The sequence below is a fragment of the Marmota marmota genome, unplaced genomic scaffold (assembly GCF_001458135.2).
Source record: "Marmota marmota marmota unplaced genomic scaffold, marMar, whole genome shotgun sequence".
Lineage (NCBI taxonomy): Eukaryota > Metazoa > Chordata > Mammalia > Rodentia > Sciuridae > Marmota > Marmota marmota.
Genome location: NW_025999897.1, coordinates 1,334,665 through 1,351,273, shown reverse-complemented (window position 1 = coordinate 1,351,273; position 16,609 = coordinate 1,334,665). Strand labels below are relative to the sequence as shown.

General features: G+C 59.3%; 2 protein-coding genes across 2 annotated transcripts in view; both read left to right on the top strand.

Annotated features, from left to right (window-relative positions):
• Positions 1-8,927, top strand: part of Scn4a (sodium voltage-gated channel alpha subunit 4) — a 43,197-nt gene extending 34,270 nt beyond the window's left edge. The window contains exons 18-25 of the mRNA XM_015504816.2: positions 351-524; positions 1,007-1,129; positions 2,348-2,626; positions 2,890-2,943; positions 3,149-3,286; positions 3,725-3,829; positions 4,417-4,687; positions 5,564-8,927. Of these exons, the coding sequence (XP_015360302.1) occupies positions 351-524; positions 1,007-1,129; positions 2,348-2,626; positions 2,890-2,943; positions 3,149-3,286; positions 3,725-3,829; positions 4,417-4,687; positions 5,564-6,825 (2,406 nt within the window). The 3' untranslated portion in view covers positions 6,826-8,927. The remainder of the gene's footprint in view (positions 1-350; positions 525-1,006; positions 1,130-2,347; positions 2,627-2,889; positions 2,944-3,148; positions 3,287-3,724; positions 3,830-4,416; positions 4,688-5,563) is intronic.
• A 3,587-nt stretch (positions 8,928-12,514) lies between these two features.
• On the top strand, positions 12,515-15,735 carry Cd79b (CD79b molecule). Its single transcript, XM_015504815.2, has 6 exons — positions 12,515-12,669; positions 13,134-13,184; positions 14,062-14,376; positions 14,614-14,732; positions 15,032-15,073; positions 15,179-15,735. The coding sequence occupies exons 1-6, from the start codon at positions 12,519-12,521 to the stop codon at positions 15,275-15,277; spliced, it is 777 nt and encodes a 258-aa protein (XP_015360301.2). The 5' UTR covers positions 12,515-12,518; the 3' UTR covers positions 15,278-15,735.
• The last annotated feature ends 874 nt before the right edge of the window (positions 15,736-16,609 follow it).

Below are 16,609 nucleotides of genomic sequence, written 5' to 3'. Positions count from 1 at the left end.
TGGGTCAGCTTCTTAAAGTGACAGACAGGCCCCCTTGTTCTGTGGGTTCTAACTTGTATGCTCTCCCGGCCAAAGAGGAGGCAGGTGGGCCCCCGGGAACATGGGGGCAAAACTGAACCTATGTCACTGTGAAACCCTCTGGCAGATGATTGACAACCAAGAGACTCCTCCCCGCCGGGAAGCCTACCCCTCCCCATGATGGAGAGAGGGCTGGGAGATGTCCACAGCTGCCCATCTGGCTCCCATGGCAGACCCCTGGGAACCAGCGGCTTCAGGCAGGGTAGGGGATGTGGCTGCTGCCCCAGCCTCTGGGCCCCTGGCCACCCACAGGTCATGCTGGTGCCCCTCAGGCCTTCGAGGACATCTACATCGAGCAGCGGCGGGTCATCCGCACCATCCTGGAATATGCTGACAAGGTCTTCACCTACATCTTCATCCTGGAGATGCTGCTCAAGTGGGTGGCCTACGGCTTCAAGGTGTACTTCACCAACGCCTGGTGCTGGCTCGACTTCCTCATCGTGGATGTGAGTCTGCCCTGCCTTGGACCCACAGCCAGCTCTGGAGGCTGTCCTGGCCGAGGACTTTAGGGGGCCCTTGCATGGGAAGTCCAAGCTCCAGTCAGCCCTGCTCCTCACAAAGACACAGCTGACCAGGCTGGGGAACAAAAGGCCATCTCTGTCCTCAGGCTGGGGGTCTGCCAATATGTGTGGAGGATTTCCATATCCTCTTTAATGGGCACACAGGTCCGTGAAGGAGGCAGGTACCGTCCCTCCTGTTTACTGTCATCCCCAGTTAATTGGTGGCATCATTGGGCTGGAGCCCAGGCTCTAGGGATGCTGGGACAGGTCCCTGGACTGCTGCTCCCACTAGGGAAGGGACTAGAGGGAGACAACCAGGAACAGTGAGCTCAGGAAGACCCTCCCACCCTGAAGGGCTTGTACCCAGGGGCTGTGTCCCTGGGCTTAGGGCGACCTGCACTCACTGACCACCCATTCTTCCTTTGCAGGTCTCCATCATCAGTCTGGTGGCCAACTGGCTGGGCTACTCAGAGCTGGGTCCCATCAAATCCCTGCGCACGCTGCGGGCCCTGCGTCCCCTGAGGGCACTGTCCCGATTCGAGGGCATGAGGGTGGGTACAGAGGGCTCAGGATGGGGGAGCAGCCACCTGCGGGAAGGGTGGAGGGCGTGTGTCTGTACCCCAGCCACCACCAGGAGCAGGCAGAGGGCTCAAAGTGCTGACGACTGGGAGTGGGGCCCTGAGACACCTGTGCCTGCCTGGTCCCCACTCTCAGCCCCCTCAGCTGGTGTGCACCACCACTAGGGGGCAGCACCCAGGAAGGCTGAGCAGGGAGAAGAGGAAGGAAGGCCTGTGGGTTTCTGGGTGTCCTTCCCTGACCTCAGCCTGGGCCCCCAAGGGCCATGAAACATAAGCAAGTGTGAAGGTGTTGGCTCCCTGGCCCTGAGCTACCTGCCCTTGAGCTCCAGTTTAGGGTCATTTTAGAGAAGATCCCCTCAGGCCCTTGACAGCCGGAAGTGGCAGGTAAACACAGGGTCTAGGCAAGGCAAATGGGACTTCCCCGCCAAGGAAGGACTGCCACCAGAAAGACCTGCTCCACAAGGACCCCTCGGAATTGGTGGGTTCCGGGCTCATTCAAGAGGCCAGCCCGATGCCAGGCCCTCCCACCCCAAGACCAAGGACTCTTCCCCACTGAGGGATATAACTTCTCGATGGCCACACAGCTGGGTGGTGCTTCAACCAAGAGCAGAGCTCTCCTGGGCAGCACACCAGGCTTCTGCCATCCCCTCTGTCTGGAGGACATGAAATGGCTCCTTCTTGAAAGGGACGGTTCTCAGGTCAGACCACCAAACAGTTTGGTGGGCCTGTGTGACCAGGGATATAAGGAACAGAGGTCCAGCCCTGGGGTCCTGCTGCTTCAAAGCCCCGGGCCTTCTCTCTTCTAGGCCTTTCTGTGTAGTATCACTAACTGAGCTGCGAGTAGGGCCAGGTCACATGGCTGAGTTTCCTATGGGGGCCGAGGAAAGTGTTTGTCTCCTGCCTGGTGACCCGTGACAAGACTGCTTCCAGAGAAGCCCAGTGGTTTCTTGGCAGCTCCAGCCAAGCAGAGTAGCCTCCCCAACCCCCCATCTGGCAGCTCCCCAAGCCTACTACCCTCACTCCACCCCCACAGACACCCATCAGACAGCTTCCCCCCAGGCCTGGCTCAAATCAGCCCTCCCTAAATGACAAGGCCCAGCTCAGCCTGGTCCTCTGTTGGGGTGCAGTGGGGGGGCCTTCTCTCGGAGGCCTGGGAGAGGCTCTGGCAGTGACCCCCGACTCTGCCCCCAGGTGGTGGTGAACGCCCTCCTGGGCGCCATCCCCTCCATCATGAACGTGCTGCTTGTCTGCCTCATCTTCTGGCTCATCTTTAGCATCATGGGTGTCAACTTGTTTGCTGGAAAGTTCTACTACTGCATCAACACCACCACCTCAGAGAGGTTCGACATCTCCGAGGTCAACAACAAGTCTGAATGCGAAAGCCTCATGCACACGGGCCAGGTTCGCTGGCTCAATGTCAAGGTCAACTACGACAACGTGGGTCTGGGCTACCTCTCCCTCCTGCAGGTGGTGAGTGTCACTTACTGCCACTGGACCTGAACTGGCACAGAAGTGCCCACAAGTCTCTGCACCTAAATCTGCTGTCACCCCTTGTAAGGGAACTTCCCACCTTGCTTCCAATGCTGTGGGACCCCAAAGTAGTGTCCAGATCTCTCTGATCTCTGATGCCTGCCCCATGGGGCTGTGGCAGGTGGCCTCCAGAGCCAGGCTGGAAGGGGAGGGAAACCCTTGGGTGAAGCCCCCACCCCTCACACAGCACCCCACCTCCCCAGGCCACCTTCAAGGGTTGGATGGACATCATGTATGCAGCTGTGGACTCCCGGGAGGTGAGTCAGCTCTCGGAGATGTGACTGGTGAGCAAGCCAGGGCAGACGATGGCCCAGGGACATGTTCTGCCATCCCTCCCTTCCATTCTGTCTCCTCGGGAGCCCCTGCCGCCTGGGGTTGGGTGACCCCTGCTCATAGTGCTTTAGGGAGCGGGGAGAACCCCAGGCATGCACTCCACTCTGTCCTGTCCCGTGGCCCCTGCAGAAGGAGGAGCAGCCTCAGTACGAGGTGAACCTCTACATGTACCTCTACTTCGTCATCTTCATCATCTTCGGGTCCTTCTTCACGCTTAACCTCTTCATCGGCGTCATCATCGACAACTTCAACCAGCAGAAAAAGAAGATGAGTATCTTGCCCACCTTCCCTGGCCCGCCCCAGCCTCCCGGGCTCCCGCCTCCCCTCCGTGTCCACTCATCCCTTCCTGTGGTCACCAGCGCTGCCTGAGCAGGCCCTGTGCGGCATTGGGGCAGTAAGCCTGATTCCAAATCCCTCCAGGGGCCCTGAACAGTGACGCGGCCCCTTCAACCTTGATTCCCTGGTCTATAAAATGAGGTGGATACAACCGGGAAATTGACCCAACCTAGGCTTCAAGGCAACTTGGGTCCTCTTCCCTCTGCCCCATCCCTCCATCTCTGGCCCTTCCCAAACCCCTCCCCTTCCCCACAGAGGCCTCTGCAGGAACAGGGTCTGCCTTAATGGTGGTGCCTGATGCAGGTGGGGGGAGTCCTGAAGGCAGGGAGGGGGCTCCAGCCCAACCTTATGTGCCCTATTCCACTATACTTTGGAGGGAAAGACATCTTCATGACAGAGGAACAGAAGAAGTACTATAACGCCATGAAGAAGCTTGGCTCCAAGAAGCCCCAGAAGCCAATTCCCCGGCCCCAGGTACCAACCCTCTGGACCCCTCCTCCTGTGGCTTGTACCAGGCTCCTGCCCCAGGGGGTCTCTGGGGGCCAAATGCAGCCTGCTCTCTGCCTGTCGGGCTATGTCCCTGGGTGAACTGAGCCCACCTGCTGGGAGTCATAGTGCACAGAGACACCATATGCACACACAGCAGTTGCCACTAGACTCCAGTTACCAGTTTACCCCTTATCCGGTCCTGCACGGGACCCCAGCCATCCACCTCCTCACCTGGGACCCTCAGTAGCCCCTGTGCAGAGACCCTGACAAGGGAGAGAAAGAGGATGTCCAGACACCCTCCCCAGTGAGCAATGGCTTTGGGAGAAGAATGAGGGGGACTTTGAAAGGAGGAAGGATCCCAGAGTGATGCTCCAGGATGGCGTGGTCACGGCCTTTCCCTCCTGTGGCAGACTCCATCATCGGCCCTGACCCCTCCTTTCTGTGTGTCCTCTGTGTGGTGCCATCGTACCATCCTGTGTCTCCTGAATGTCCCCATCCTGTCCTGACCCTGCCTGTGCCCTGCCACCCCACGCCCACACACATGCATGCCGACACACCCCTCTGTGCTGCAGAACAAGATCCAGGGCATGGTGTATGACTTCGTGACGAAGCAGGTGTTCGACATCACCATCATGATCCTCATCTGCCTCAACATGGTCACCATGATGGTGGAGACGGACGACCAGAGCCAGCTCAAGGTGGACATCCTGTACAACATCAACATGGTCTTCATCATCATCTTCACGGGGGAGTGCGTGCTCAAGATGTTCGCCCTGCGCCAGTACTACTTCACCGTCGGCTGGAACATCTTCGACTTCGTGGTGGTCATCCTGTCCATTGTGGGTGAGCTGGGGCACAGCACTGAGATGAAAGCCTTCCTCGTGCACCTGGCACACTCACACAAACCCACGCAAGCACACATGTGGCCGGTGCAGGGGCACATGCCTGTAATCCCAGCACTGGGAGCCTGAGGCAGGAGGATTCCAAGTTTGAAGGCAGCCTGGGCAACTTTGCAAGACTTGTCTCAAAAAATAACAAGGGCTGGGGATGAAGCTCGGTGGTGTGGTACCCTGGGTTCAGTCCCCAGCACCACACACACACACACACACACACACACACGTGCGTGCACCTGCCATTCATTCTCAACGCTCATGCTCATAGGCAGCCTGTCACCTGTGCACACATGAATACAACTCAAGAAACACGTTGACCTGACGTACCTGTGCTCAGCTGTCCACACACGGGGTGGAAAACGTAAGGTGATTCCAGGACCTGCTCACACGGAGAAGAGCACGGAATGTGCCTAACCGTGACAGTACAAGCCACCGCTTAGCGCTTCCTGCAAGCCTGGCTCTGCCATGCGCTTTACAGGCCGCGTCTCAATCATTCACAGCAATGCCACAGGTGGTCGGGCTATTACCCCCGGTTTACAGAGGAGGCAGCTGAGTCACAGCAAGTTAAGTGGCATGCCCAGATCGCAGAGCTGTCCTCCCCACCCCACTGCCACCCGTGGCATCTGCAAACAGCCTTAAGATGGGCCTTACCCTCGCCCGTCACCCTTAATACATCTTACCTCCAGCTGTCCTGGCCCGCTCAGGTTGTCCTGCCTGTGCTGGGAGGGCTGGCTCCACCTGCCCCTCTGGGGCAGGGTGCATCAGGCCAGGCCCCTGAGCCCCACACGCCCCGCACTCTCTGACCCACCTCCACTCCTCCCTGCAGGCCTCGCACTGTCGGACCTGATCCAGAAATACTTCGTGTCACCCACGCTGTTCCGTGTGATCCGTCTGGCTCGGATCGGGCGTGTCCTGCGGCTGATCCGCGGAGCCAAGGGCATCCGGACGCTGCTCTTCGCCCTCATGATGTCGCTGCCTGCCCTCTTCAACATCGGCCTCCTCCTCTTCCTGGTCATGTTCATCTACTCCATCTTCGGCATGTCCAACTTTGCCTACGTCAAGAAGGAATCGGGCATTGACGACATGTTCAACTTCGAGACCTTCGGCAACAGCATCATCTGCCTCTTTGAGATCACCACGTCGGCTGGCTGGGACGGGCTTCTGAACCCCATCCTCAACAGTGGACCCCCGGACTGCGACCCCACGCTTGAGAACCCAGGCACCAGTGTCAGGGGCGACTGTGGCAACCCGTCCATCGGCATCTGCTTCTTCTGCAGCTACATCATCATCTCCTTCCTCATCGTGGTCAACATGTACATCGCCATCATCCTGGAGAATTTCAACGTGGCCACCGAGGAGAGCAGCGAGCCCCTCGGCGAGGATGACTTTGAGATGTTCTATGAGACCTGGGAGAAGTTTGACCCCGATGCCACGCAGTTCATCGACTACAGCCGCCTCTCGGACTTCGTGGACACTTTGCAGGAGCCGCTGAGGATCGCCAAGCCCAACAAGATCAAGCTCATCACACTGGACCTGCCCATGGTACCGGGGGACAAGATCCACTGCCTGGACATCCTCTTTGCCCTGACCAAAGAGGTGCTGGGCGACTCTGGGGAAATGGACGCTCTCAAGCAGACCATGGAGGAGAAGTTCATGGCGGCCAACCCCTCCAAGGTCTCCTACGAGCCCATCACCACCACCCTCAAGAGGAAGCACGAGGAGGTGTGCGCCATCAAGATCCAGAGGGCCTACCGCCGGCACCTGCTGCAGCGCTCTGTGAAGCAGGCCTCCTACATGTACCGCCACAGCCAGGACGGCAGCGGGGACGGGGCCCCTGAGAAGGAGGGGCTCATCGCCAGCACCATGAGCAAGATGTACGGCCCCGAGAACGGGAACAGCGCTGCGCAGAGCCAGGGGGAGGAGAAGAGCCCCTCAGGGGAGACGGGGCCCACCACCACGGGGCTCACGCCTGTCAGCCCCTCAGACACCACCCCGCCTACTCCTGTGAGCCCCTCAGAGGCCGCCCTGCCTTCCTCCCCGCCACCAGGGCAGACAGTGAGGCCAGGGGTCAAAGAGTCTCTCGTCTAGCAGGCGGTGTGGAGGTGGCCGGCGAGTGTTGGCATAGGCCCAGAGCTCCCCCAAGGTGCCTGCGGGCCGAGTGACGGAGCTGGGCTTTGCATCCAGGACTGCGTCCGGCTCCCTTTGGGAGGATAGGATTTGGCCATGCTGGGGTTGACACTTAGGCCAGAGCAAGTGGGAGTGCATTCGGGGCCCAGGATGGGTGGAAGCCCCTACCTTGGTGAGTTCATCTTCAAGTTGCTCTTACCTCCCCACGGGCCCCGCCACCCCTCCTCTTAGTCAGGGGGAGATCAAATCTCAGAATCTCTGTCCCTCACTTGGGGAGGACCCAGCCTACAATGGAGGGCTTGGCTGCCCTCTTGCCACCAGAGTCTTAAGGGCTACTGGCCTCTCCCCATGAAGTGGCCCAGGCCCCCCAGTTCCAGCCTGGGCAAAGATGCCTTAACCTCAGTGAGTGTGGATGTCTGCCCCGCTGACTCTGGGATGCAGTTTCCTCTGCCAGCTCAGGAATTCCATTGGAAGAGGGAAATGTTACTGGTCCAGAAATTGCTCCATAAGCCCAGTTGGCCACTGGATCCTGCTGCATCAGGCTGGGATTGTGACTCCTGAAATCCTTCCCGTGGACAGCTTCCCTGGCTGGCCCCCAGGGGAAGAGCAGAAAGAAGGATTCCACTTAGGAATTGCCCTTTTCTCAGAAGAATGAATGGGTAGAACAGGCTGGGTCCTGCCAGCCAAGTGACCGCACTCGGCCTGAGTGTCCAGGCCTGGGTGGGCCGGGGACCCTGATGCTCAGTACGAAGACTCTGTTCCTTCCCTCTCTCCCCTCCTGACACCTTCATTAGGCCACCAGGGTGCCTTGTGCCCCATCAAGTCTCGGAGATCTCTCCTTCTCATCTTCCCCCTGCCCATCTCTTATGCCCTCCTCCCCCTTCCCCACCTCCTTAAAGTGACCCTAAGAGATGTCAATCCTGGGGCCTGCAGCAGGGAAGGCTAACCCAGCTGGGGCTCAACCTTCTGACCTCCTGCTGCCTGGAAAGCCATTTCAGCTGGCACCAAAGACTGGACATGGCTGCGCTAGGCTCTGCTGTCTTCCGGAGAACAGAGGCTGGACCTGGAGGAGAGTGTGAGAGTCCTGCTCAGGGCTCCCGGGATTCAGTCACTCGTATTTGGGCCTCTGTGGCTGTGTCTGCCTGAGTGGGTAGTTGTATGTGGGTTCTGTGGGTGACTGTGTGTGTGTGACTATGTGTGTGTGACTGTGTGTGTGTGTGTGTGTGTGTGTGTGTGTGTGTGTGTGCGCGCGCGCACGCGCCACTGCGGGGCCTGTCAGCAGATTCATGTGTGTCTGGATATCTTTGTGTGTGTGTGTCAGTGTGCCCTGGAGTGTCAGACTGGGTGTGAGTACAGCTGGTGTGCGTGCATGTGTGTGTCTTCCGGCCTGTTCATGTGAGTGCCTGGACGTGGGAGAGTGAACCTGTGCCACAAGGGTGTGAACACGTGTGGTAACACTTGCACATTGGCCTAAGTTCATCTTCTTTTCCTTCTTGTTTCTCATACGCCATTTGATTAAAACTCAGGAAGCCGCCAAACCTCCAAAATGAGTTGTGTGTATGCACGTGTCTATGTGTGTGCATGCGTGTACTCACATGCGTGCGTGTCCACGGGCCAGTCTTCTCTGTTGTCTGCCCTGCCCGCCCCAGCCTGCCGCCCTCCCTCAGCTCCCCTCTTCCCGGGCCTCTCATCGTCACACCCAGGGCCTCGGCCTGTCTCCTCTGTGCAAGGACTCAATTCCTTCCATCTCTTTCTGTAGTGACTCTGCCTCTTCTTTCAGAAGGTTCTTCCAGGAGGGGGTCAGCTCCCCCTGCCCAGCACCTGCCCCTCTGTCTTCCCCTCGTGGGCCCCGAGCCTCAGGACTGTCCGATTGGATGTTCCCCGAAGACTCTGCACCCACTGCAGGGGGAGAGGAGATGGGTGGGGTCTGGCCTCTCCCTGCTCGTGGCCCCTCCCCTGCAGACTGGCGCCCCTTCCCACCTGGTCCAGGTGGGAACTGGCCCCAAGCCAGCCCAGCAAATGAGCTTCTTTGTACAGTTCCTACAATAAACCCTTCCCCGGCCTCTGGTGTGGTTTCTCCCTTGTGCGTGCGTGGATGTGGGCGAGGGCCGAGGGCAGCAAGAGGGAAGGCAGGCCTGCGGGTACTGGTGCCAAGTGGGGTCAGTGCAGGGAGCTCTGGGGACCGAGCAGGGTGAGCAGAGTCCAGTCCCTCCTCCAACACGCAGCCCCTGTGTCCCCACACCCTCCGGGAGCCCCCTTCACCTCTCCACCCCTGAGAGACCTCAAGGCCTGTGGGGCTCACGGGCAGCCCTTCCCTCTCCTCAGAGCTGCTGTCCCTCCAGGACTACTGACCCCCGCCCCACAGAGCTCAGTGTCACATGGGCCTCTGTGCAACAGAGAGCAATTTGACAAAACAAACTCAGCCCACAGACCCAGTGGGTGACAAGCGCTTGATATGTGATTTTATTATCGGTAATGACTTCTGGATCCCAGGACCAAGTTACTCCAAGTAAATACTTGCACCTTTTAAGGGTTTCTATGCCCCCTTTTCCTAGATCCTGAGGTTACACAGCTTGAGAGATGAGGGACACTCACAAGCCTCGTCTCCCAGGCTGCCCCCCCCACCGATGTCCCACAACTGCCCCTGTGCCCCTTCCCACCTCTCAGTTCTCTCTGGCTTTTGGGGTGGTGGAGCGAGTACCCCACAGGGTTCTCTGGCCCCACAGGCCGCTGACCTCCCTCCCTGGGGATGGGGCTTCTTCCTGGCCCAGAGGACAGGAAGCTCGCAGGGGTCTGGCTACTCTTCCTGAGCCTTGACCAGTGGAAGAAAAAAGGCAAAATTCTGAGCAGGGAACAGAAAACGCAGGCTCCGGTCTCAGCTATTCCCACCCCATCGGGGCTGCTCCCCTCCTGCAGGTGCTGCGCTCCCACGTCCCCAAGTGCTCCAGAAACACAACGGCCTTCCCCGCGCAAGGCCCTGTGAAGAACACTCCATTGGGATTATCTGTTTTACACAGAGGAGGACACTTGGTCTCCGGAGAGGTTAAGAACGGGTGCTGCCTGCCTGGGGGCGGGGGAACTCTGCTTTGTGGGCCACTGTCCACCCATCTGGGGCTTTCAGTGCCCTTGGCCCATGAAGGCCAGGGGTGCCCACTGTGACCATCTCAGTTGCCCTGGCACATTTTCTAATGCCTCCAGGTGAGGCCTCCATGGAGAACCACCGACGACCTGGGGCAGCTTGGGCTGGTTAATACGGGGGTAGGATTTGAACCCGAGTCCTTCCCAGCCAGTGGTAACAAGCACCCAGGGCCCAGGGCGCCTGAGCTGGCAGCCCGGAGAGATCAGGGCTCCTCCTTCCCCGAGGCTCTTCCCCCTCCTATCCTTCCCAGGGTGACTGGGGTCCCTGTCCTCTTGTTTCCCCCGCATCTGAACCCCTGGTCCCATTCCAAACCCCACCCCACCCCACCACCTCCTTCTCTTGTTTTGACGCTGTTTTCCTGGAAGGCAGGGGGCTACCAGATGTCAGAGTGGGCAGGCAGGGACAGGCGGGGGCAGAGGCGGGGGTGGGCTTACGAAGCCTCCTGTTCTGGGAAGGAAAGCGCATCATCCTGGGCCCAGGACAGGGCTCGGCGCTGTTGTCACCAGCCAGGGAACAACGCGGCCCCCAACTGTGACAAATAACCCTGCAGGCAGTGGGGGCCCCACTGCCTCCAGCCCTCCTGAAAGTGAATCCCTGCCTGGCATGAATGGGGATGAAGCCCAAAGGACACATCTGCATTCCCGCCGCGGGGGGATGTTGATGTTTGTGAGTTTGCAGGCTTCTAGCTGCCCTCTGCCAACCTCCTGTAGTCACCTGGGCCCCAGGACCAGCTCCTGAGCAGGCCCCACACCACACAGCCCAGGGAGCACACAGGTGTGAGATCACCCCCCAACACACAGGACGGCCCCACTCCTTCCCCAACAGCCTCCCAAATTTGGGAGACACTAGTACCAAGGCTAACCAAGGCCTCCCTCACCAGTGGCTCGGGAGGGGTAGAATTTGCTGGAGAGAGACCCCTGGATTTCGTCCTCTCCAGCCTCCCCCCAGTCGCACAGAGGCCCGTGGTCCCCATGGCTGACCTCAGGTGATGTTCTTATTCCTGGGCTGTTTGTTCTGTGAGCTGAACATCTGACACCTTTTCAGAGAAATGTTTTTCCATTTGGAACATCTGGAAATGAGCAAGAATAGCTGAGGCTGCCCGGAACAAGCTGTTCCTCAGATGCAAACTTAACCCGTGGATCCCCGATTTCCTGGCCTGCTCCCCTCGGGCACAGGCCCTACCTGTCAGATGACACATATGTTCAGGACAGAGGTGGAGCGCCTAGACCCTCTGTGTGCCAACCCTGCTGTGGGATGAGGGGTCGCAGCTCCCCAAACACAGGCAGGTCTGCCACCCACACAGGCTGTTTGAGAAATGGAGGGTCATGGGGACAGTGAGATGTGGACAGAGGACTTAGCATCTGTCTTCCTCTCCTGGGGGTCACTGTATGAGAAAGAGTAAAGGGATGAGAAAGAGAACGAAGCCACCAGGAGACACAAAACTCAGAGAGGACCTGGCGGTGGGGCTGAGGTTCGCAAGTCTACACGGTTGTGCAGGTTGCACATGGGGCAAGGGTTACAGGGGACCCTGGATCGGATCAGGGGCATGAAGCTGGGTTTACATGAACTCATGAAAGCTGCATGTCCGTCCCCTGCCCTACTGACAGCAGGATAGAGCCAGAGGGCCTTTTAGCTCCAGAACCTGAGAGGGTGTCCTTAGCCTTGTCCCTTGCCCAACACCCCCTGGAGCTGCAGACAACACCTCGGTGCCCTCCCGGTTCACACAACTCCCTGAAGAAGCTCCCTGATAGTTTTTTTTTTTCAGTTTTGGGGGGGTTTGTTTTTGTGTTGCTTAGGGCCTCTCTGAGTTTCGGAGCCCGGCCTCTCATTTGCGATCCTCCTGCCTCGTCCTCCCAAGTCTCTGGAATTATGTGCCACTGCTCCTGGCAAAGCCCCCTGGGTTGTTAAGTGGTGGGTTTCCTCTAAGCATCTCTACCTAGTTCACTCACTTTGGCAGCAAATATGCATCTTCTCCCGAGTGGCTGCCTCATTTGCCGTGCTCTTGCTCAAGAACCTCTGTGGCTCCCTTCTTCCACAGGCCAACTTCCAACATAATCACCTGCATGTCCTACAAGGGGTTCTGCTCGGGTTCCTGCCAGGTGCCTGGCTCCTGCACTGCCCTTCCTCAGTTCTCCTCTTCTCACAGGGTGAAGTGGTCCAGAGCAGAGGGAGCGCGGGTTAGATTCACTCCTGGGTGTTAGCTAAGTGCCCAGCATGAAGACTCCCAGGGCTTTGCCCTCCCAGGAACTGGCGGCCTGCAGACGGGGGATGACCAATAACGGGGTGGGGACCAAGGAAGGGAAGCACAGGCTGTCCCCACAAGACTCAGAAGCCCCCCTTCCAGGACTTCCTCCGAGGCTCCCAGCTGTGCTGCCCAACCCAGGCGACCTTCAAGCCTTAGTGGCCCAGCTGATGAAAGCCCACCCTCCCCCAGTGTCCCAGGAGAGCCCAGGCCTCCCCTGGGTCACAATTTGCATGGCAGGAAGGGGCCTGGAGGGGAAGAGGCGGGGTGGTGATGGGCTGCAGCCAGGCAGTTACACGTTTTCCCCCAAGAGCCTCGGACGGTCACGGGCTCAGGCTCTGGGACAGAGCTGTGACCATGGCCGGGCTGGTGCTGTCTCCGGTGCCTGGCAACTGGCTGGTGGTGCTGCTGCTGCTTCTCTCAGGTATGGCGGCCGTGGCGAGGCCTCCTGGGTTTGCTCTGTGTCGCTGACTGAGTCTTCTGCTCTCGGCCTCCTCCTATGTCTCACGCTCTCGGCCTCCCTGTCCCCCTCTGGCTGCCCTGGGGCCCGGGTCTGTGGGTCCCAGCAGTGGTGACCAGCTTGGGGTCTGCAGCCCCAGCCCCTGACTTGCCTGGAGGGTGAGGCACAAGGCACAGACCTGGCTGGCAGCTATGGCTGTGGACGAGCTGGGCCTGGGAGGAGGAGGGGAGCTGGGGACAAGGCTCCCCACTTCTGGTATCTCTTCTCCACTTGTGTCTCCCAGCACAGGGGCAGGGAGAGCCGAGGGGTCTTGAAGCAGCAGGCGCGAAAGAGGGCAGTGGACCTTGGCACGCAGAGGGCGCAGGGGTGGGGCAGCCAGTTGAGGGTGCAGAGGCCTGACCTGGGCCTGCCCACTTCCCCCCCTGCAGGTGAGCCCATGCCAGCAGTGAAAGCAGAGGACTTGTACCAGAATCTCCAAGGTCAGTCACCTTGCCCACTCCTTCTGTGGGCAACTGTGTCTGTGTTCAAGTCTGGTCACTGTTCCGGGGCTGACCTTGTGTTCCATCCTTGCCTGGACTTCAATCCCCAGGCCTCCTTAGGGTCTCCCTCTGAGCCCCCACCCCCAGCCAGCTGTCTTCTCTTCAGACCAGCTGCTCCAGCCCTGGCCCCTGGGGGTGCTGAGTTCAGATCAGGGGAGTCAGAGAGGATTCTACCGAGGCCCATCTAGCTGGGGCATTGGGCTCAGCCTCATAATGAGGATAATTAGGATGGGCTCCTGCAATCTGTGAGGGGCTCACAGATTCCTAGGGGCTGCTTACTGGGACCAAGGAGGTCCTTAGAGCAGGTGGGAGACCATCCCAAGCCGAGGGTTCAGGAAGACAGTAGAACAGATTCACACAGGGGAGGCTCACCACGGTGCTGGAGGAGGGTCTCAGTTGGTAGGCTGAGGATTTGGCCTTTATCCTCTGGGGGAAGTAGGGAGCCCTTGAGGATTTCAGGCAGGTGCAGGACAGCCCAGGGGAAGGAGAGCTGGAAGGACAGGGCCAGTTAGCTGTGGCCCTCCAGGCTTTGGGGTGAGGCCTGGTCCTGGCTGTTGTAATGAGCATGAAAAGAAATGGGTCAGAGCCCTTCTGAAGAAAACTCAAATGGGTCAGGAAGAGGTGGGGTCCAGTGGTTTGGCGTGTGGCCTCTCACATGGCCTGGCTCCCCAACACCTGCCTCCTGACCTCCCCACACCCTGAGAAGCAAAGATAGGCAGATCCAGGGGAGGTGCCCTCCAGGATGGGGACCTACAGGACAGGCTGGCAGTCAGGAAAATGCCCAGGAGGATTTTGAGCCTGGCCTTGGTACCCACAGGAAGTTCTTGTGCCCAGATATGGCATCATCCACGCTTCATGGCCAAGAAACGGGGCTCTGTGGTGAGGATGCATTGCTACATACACACCACCAGCGTCCCCAGCAGTGTGACCTGGTTCCGGAAGCAGATTAAGGACCAGGACCCTCAGGAGCTGCCCCCAGAACCGGGCCACATTCTGCAGTTCCGGAATGGCTCTGTCCACACCCTCACCATCCAAGGCGCCCAGTTCGAGGACAACGGCATCTACTTCTGCCAGCAGAATGGCACCACCAAGCCTGTGTTTTGTAGCTGTGGCACGGAGCTGCGAGTCATGGGTGTGTGCTGGGTAGACCAGGTGTTCACTTAGCCAGCCAGCCATACCCACCTCAGCCCAGCCCGCCACCGGGGAGGAGCAGCCACCTATGGAGGTGGCATGGCCCTAGAACACCCAGGACAGATGCTGGGAAGCGGGTCCTTAGGGGTGCACAGAAGCCACCACTGCAAGCTCTTAGGATGGGCTCCTGCAAGAATGTTCCGCCCCAGCCTCACGGCCTCAACTCCGCCTCCCCCAGGGTTCAGCACCTTGGCACAGTTGAAAAGGCGGAACACACTGAAGGATGGCATCATCATGATCCAGACCCTCCTCATCATCCTCTTCATCATCGTGCCCATCTTCCTGTTGCTGGACAAGGTGACCACAGCGGTGGGGAGACGGCCAGGAAGGCAGCCACAGGGCAAGCCAGACACGGGCAGGGTCTCCATCTTGCCAGCACCCGGGGCTGCCCTTTGGGCCCAGCTCAGCCCCAGGGCCCACCCTTTGGCTCACCTGTTCACTCACCCTTTCAGTTGTTCTTGGGGGGTACACCTTGCTCCCCACCCCCTCCCCAGCCCTCCCCACCAAGCCCATGTCCCCAGCCCTCTCCAGCCTGGCCCAGCAAGGGGTAGGGGCTAGGGCACACTAACTCCGACCCCTCCCTCCACCCTCCTCAGGATGACAGCAAGGCAGGGATGGAGGAGGACCACACCTATGAGGTAAGGAGTCCAGGCCCCCGAGGCTCTGAGCCGAGAGGCCAGTGGCCGCCGTCTGTTGGCTCGGTGAGGGTGTGCCTGGGCCTGAGCTCCATTTTATGTCTCCAGGGCCTGGACATTGACCAAACAGCCACCTACGAGGACATAGTGACTCTGCGGACAGGGGAGGTAAAGTGGTCTGTTGGGGAGCACCCAGGCCAGGAGTGAGGAGCCGCCCCCCACGCTCCAGCACAGTTCCCGAGCCTCACTGACTGCTTCAGAGCCGCCTGGATCGCCACCCACCCCTCCTTCCTGGATCCTCAGATGGCTTCCAAAGCTGGCCTGCCAGAGCCACCTCCCCCTCCAGCCCCAGGTCCCCAGCTCCTGCCAAAGGACCTGGAGTAGGACAAGAGGGCAGTGACTGGGAGTGGGAGTCCTCAGGGGACAGAGTGGACCCAGCCTTCTGGGGAGGCTACGCACGGTCATCCCCAGGTTTGGGACTGGAAAGCGGAGACTTGGAACCAGCAAATGGACTCAGAACAGACCCACTTCCTGAAGAACCTGGGAAGAGCCATGGCCCCCAAAGGGGTGGTGAGAACTTTGTTCCCCTCCCCCATCCTCTCCCTCCCAGGGGCGTCGAGCCTGGAGCCCATTCTCCCACGGAATAAACAATATCTGACAACCCACCCAGAGGCATGCGGCATCTCGTGGGGTGGACTGGATGAGTGTGGCCCTGTGGTCAGGTGTGGCATCCAAAGGTGTCACCTGTGGGCCTGTGAGGCTGTGGGGCGGGGAGGACCACCATGATCACCTCCCCTTGTCTCTGAAGGCCCAGTTGGGGCCTGTGGTCACATCCCCCTGTCTTTGCCCATTACCTCTGGCCCTGGCTGGGCCTACAGCCACCACAGAAGGCAGATCCAGCCAAGGCTGCTGTCACCCTGCCCTCCTCTGACCTTGATGCCTTTAGGGCCAGAATCTCAACCCTGGAAGATCTTGTCCTCCCCTATCTACCCCATCCCAATCCTGTCCATCAAGGCCTCCTTATAGGAAGTCCTCCCACAGCACCCCAGGCAGTGCCAAGCCCTGTTCAGAGCCTCGGCTGCTGCCCAGGCTGCTCACGCACTCTTGGTTCTCCAGTTAGACTGGAAGCTTCCTGAGGGTTGGGAGTTTTCTGCCTCTACAACATTCCTTACCCATCTCCCAGCAAGCCAGGGACATTTTCTTTTAAACTTGACCCAAAGCCATCAAGAGATTCATAAAGAGGGAGTCTATAGTGTGGTGAAGTTTGGGGTCCTTAGTCAGGTGACCCCTCAGACTTCCCCAGCATCATATCTGAGGGCCCTGGTTATCCCCACAATGGCCCTAGGGCCCTACAGATTAGGGCCAAATCTATCAGTGTGAGACTGACTGGGAGTGCCTCACAGCCGGGAGGTCAAGTGCCATTAACCTGTGCCCAGAACCCCCACCAAAGCCAGGCTGGGTGCCACTTCCTGTTGACCTGGCGGGGATCCAAAGCACCTCTCTGTGGTCCACTCTCTGATTCAGGCAGGCCAGTCCCTA

What these genes read in the sequence shown, in the direction of transcription:
- Cd79b (XM_015504815.2), top strand. Translation starts at nt 12,519, where the DNA reads ATGGGCTGCAGCCAGGCAGTTACACGTTTTCCCCCAAGAGCCTCGGAC. An exon ending in CTTGTACCAGAATCTCCAAG is followed by an intron (nt 13,185 to 14,061) that starts GTCAGTCACCTT and finishes TGGTACCCACAG; the next exon opens with GAAGTTCTTGTGCCCAGATA. An exon ending in TCTTCCTGTTGCTGGACAAG is followed by an intron (nt 14,733 to 15,031) that starts GTGACCACAGCG and finishes CACCCTCCTCAG; the next exon opens with GATGACAGCAAGGCAGGGAT.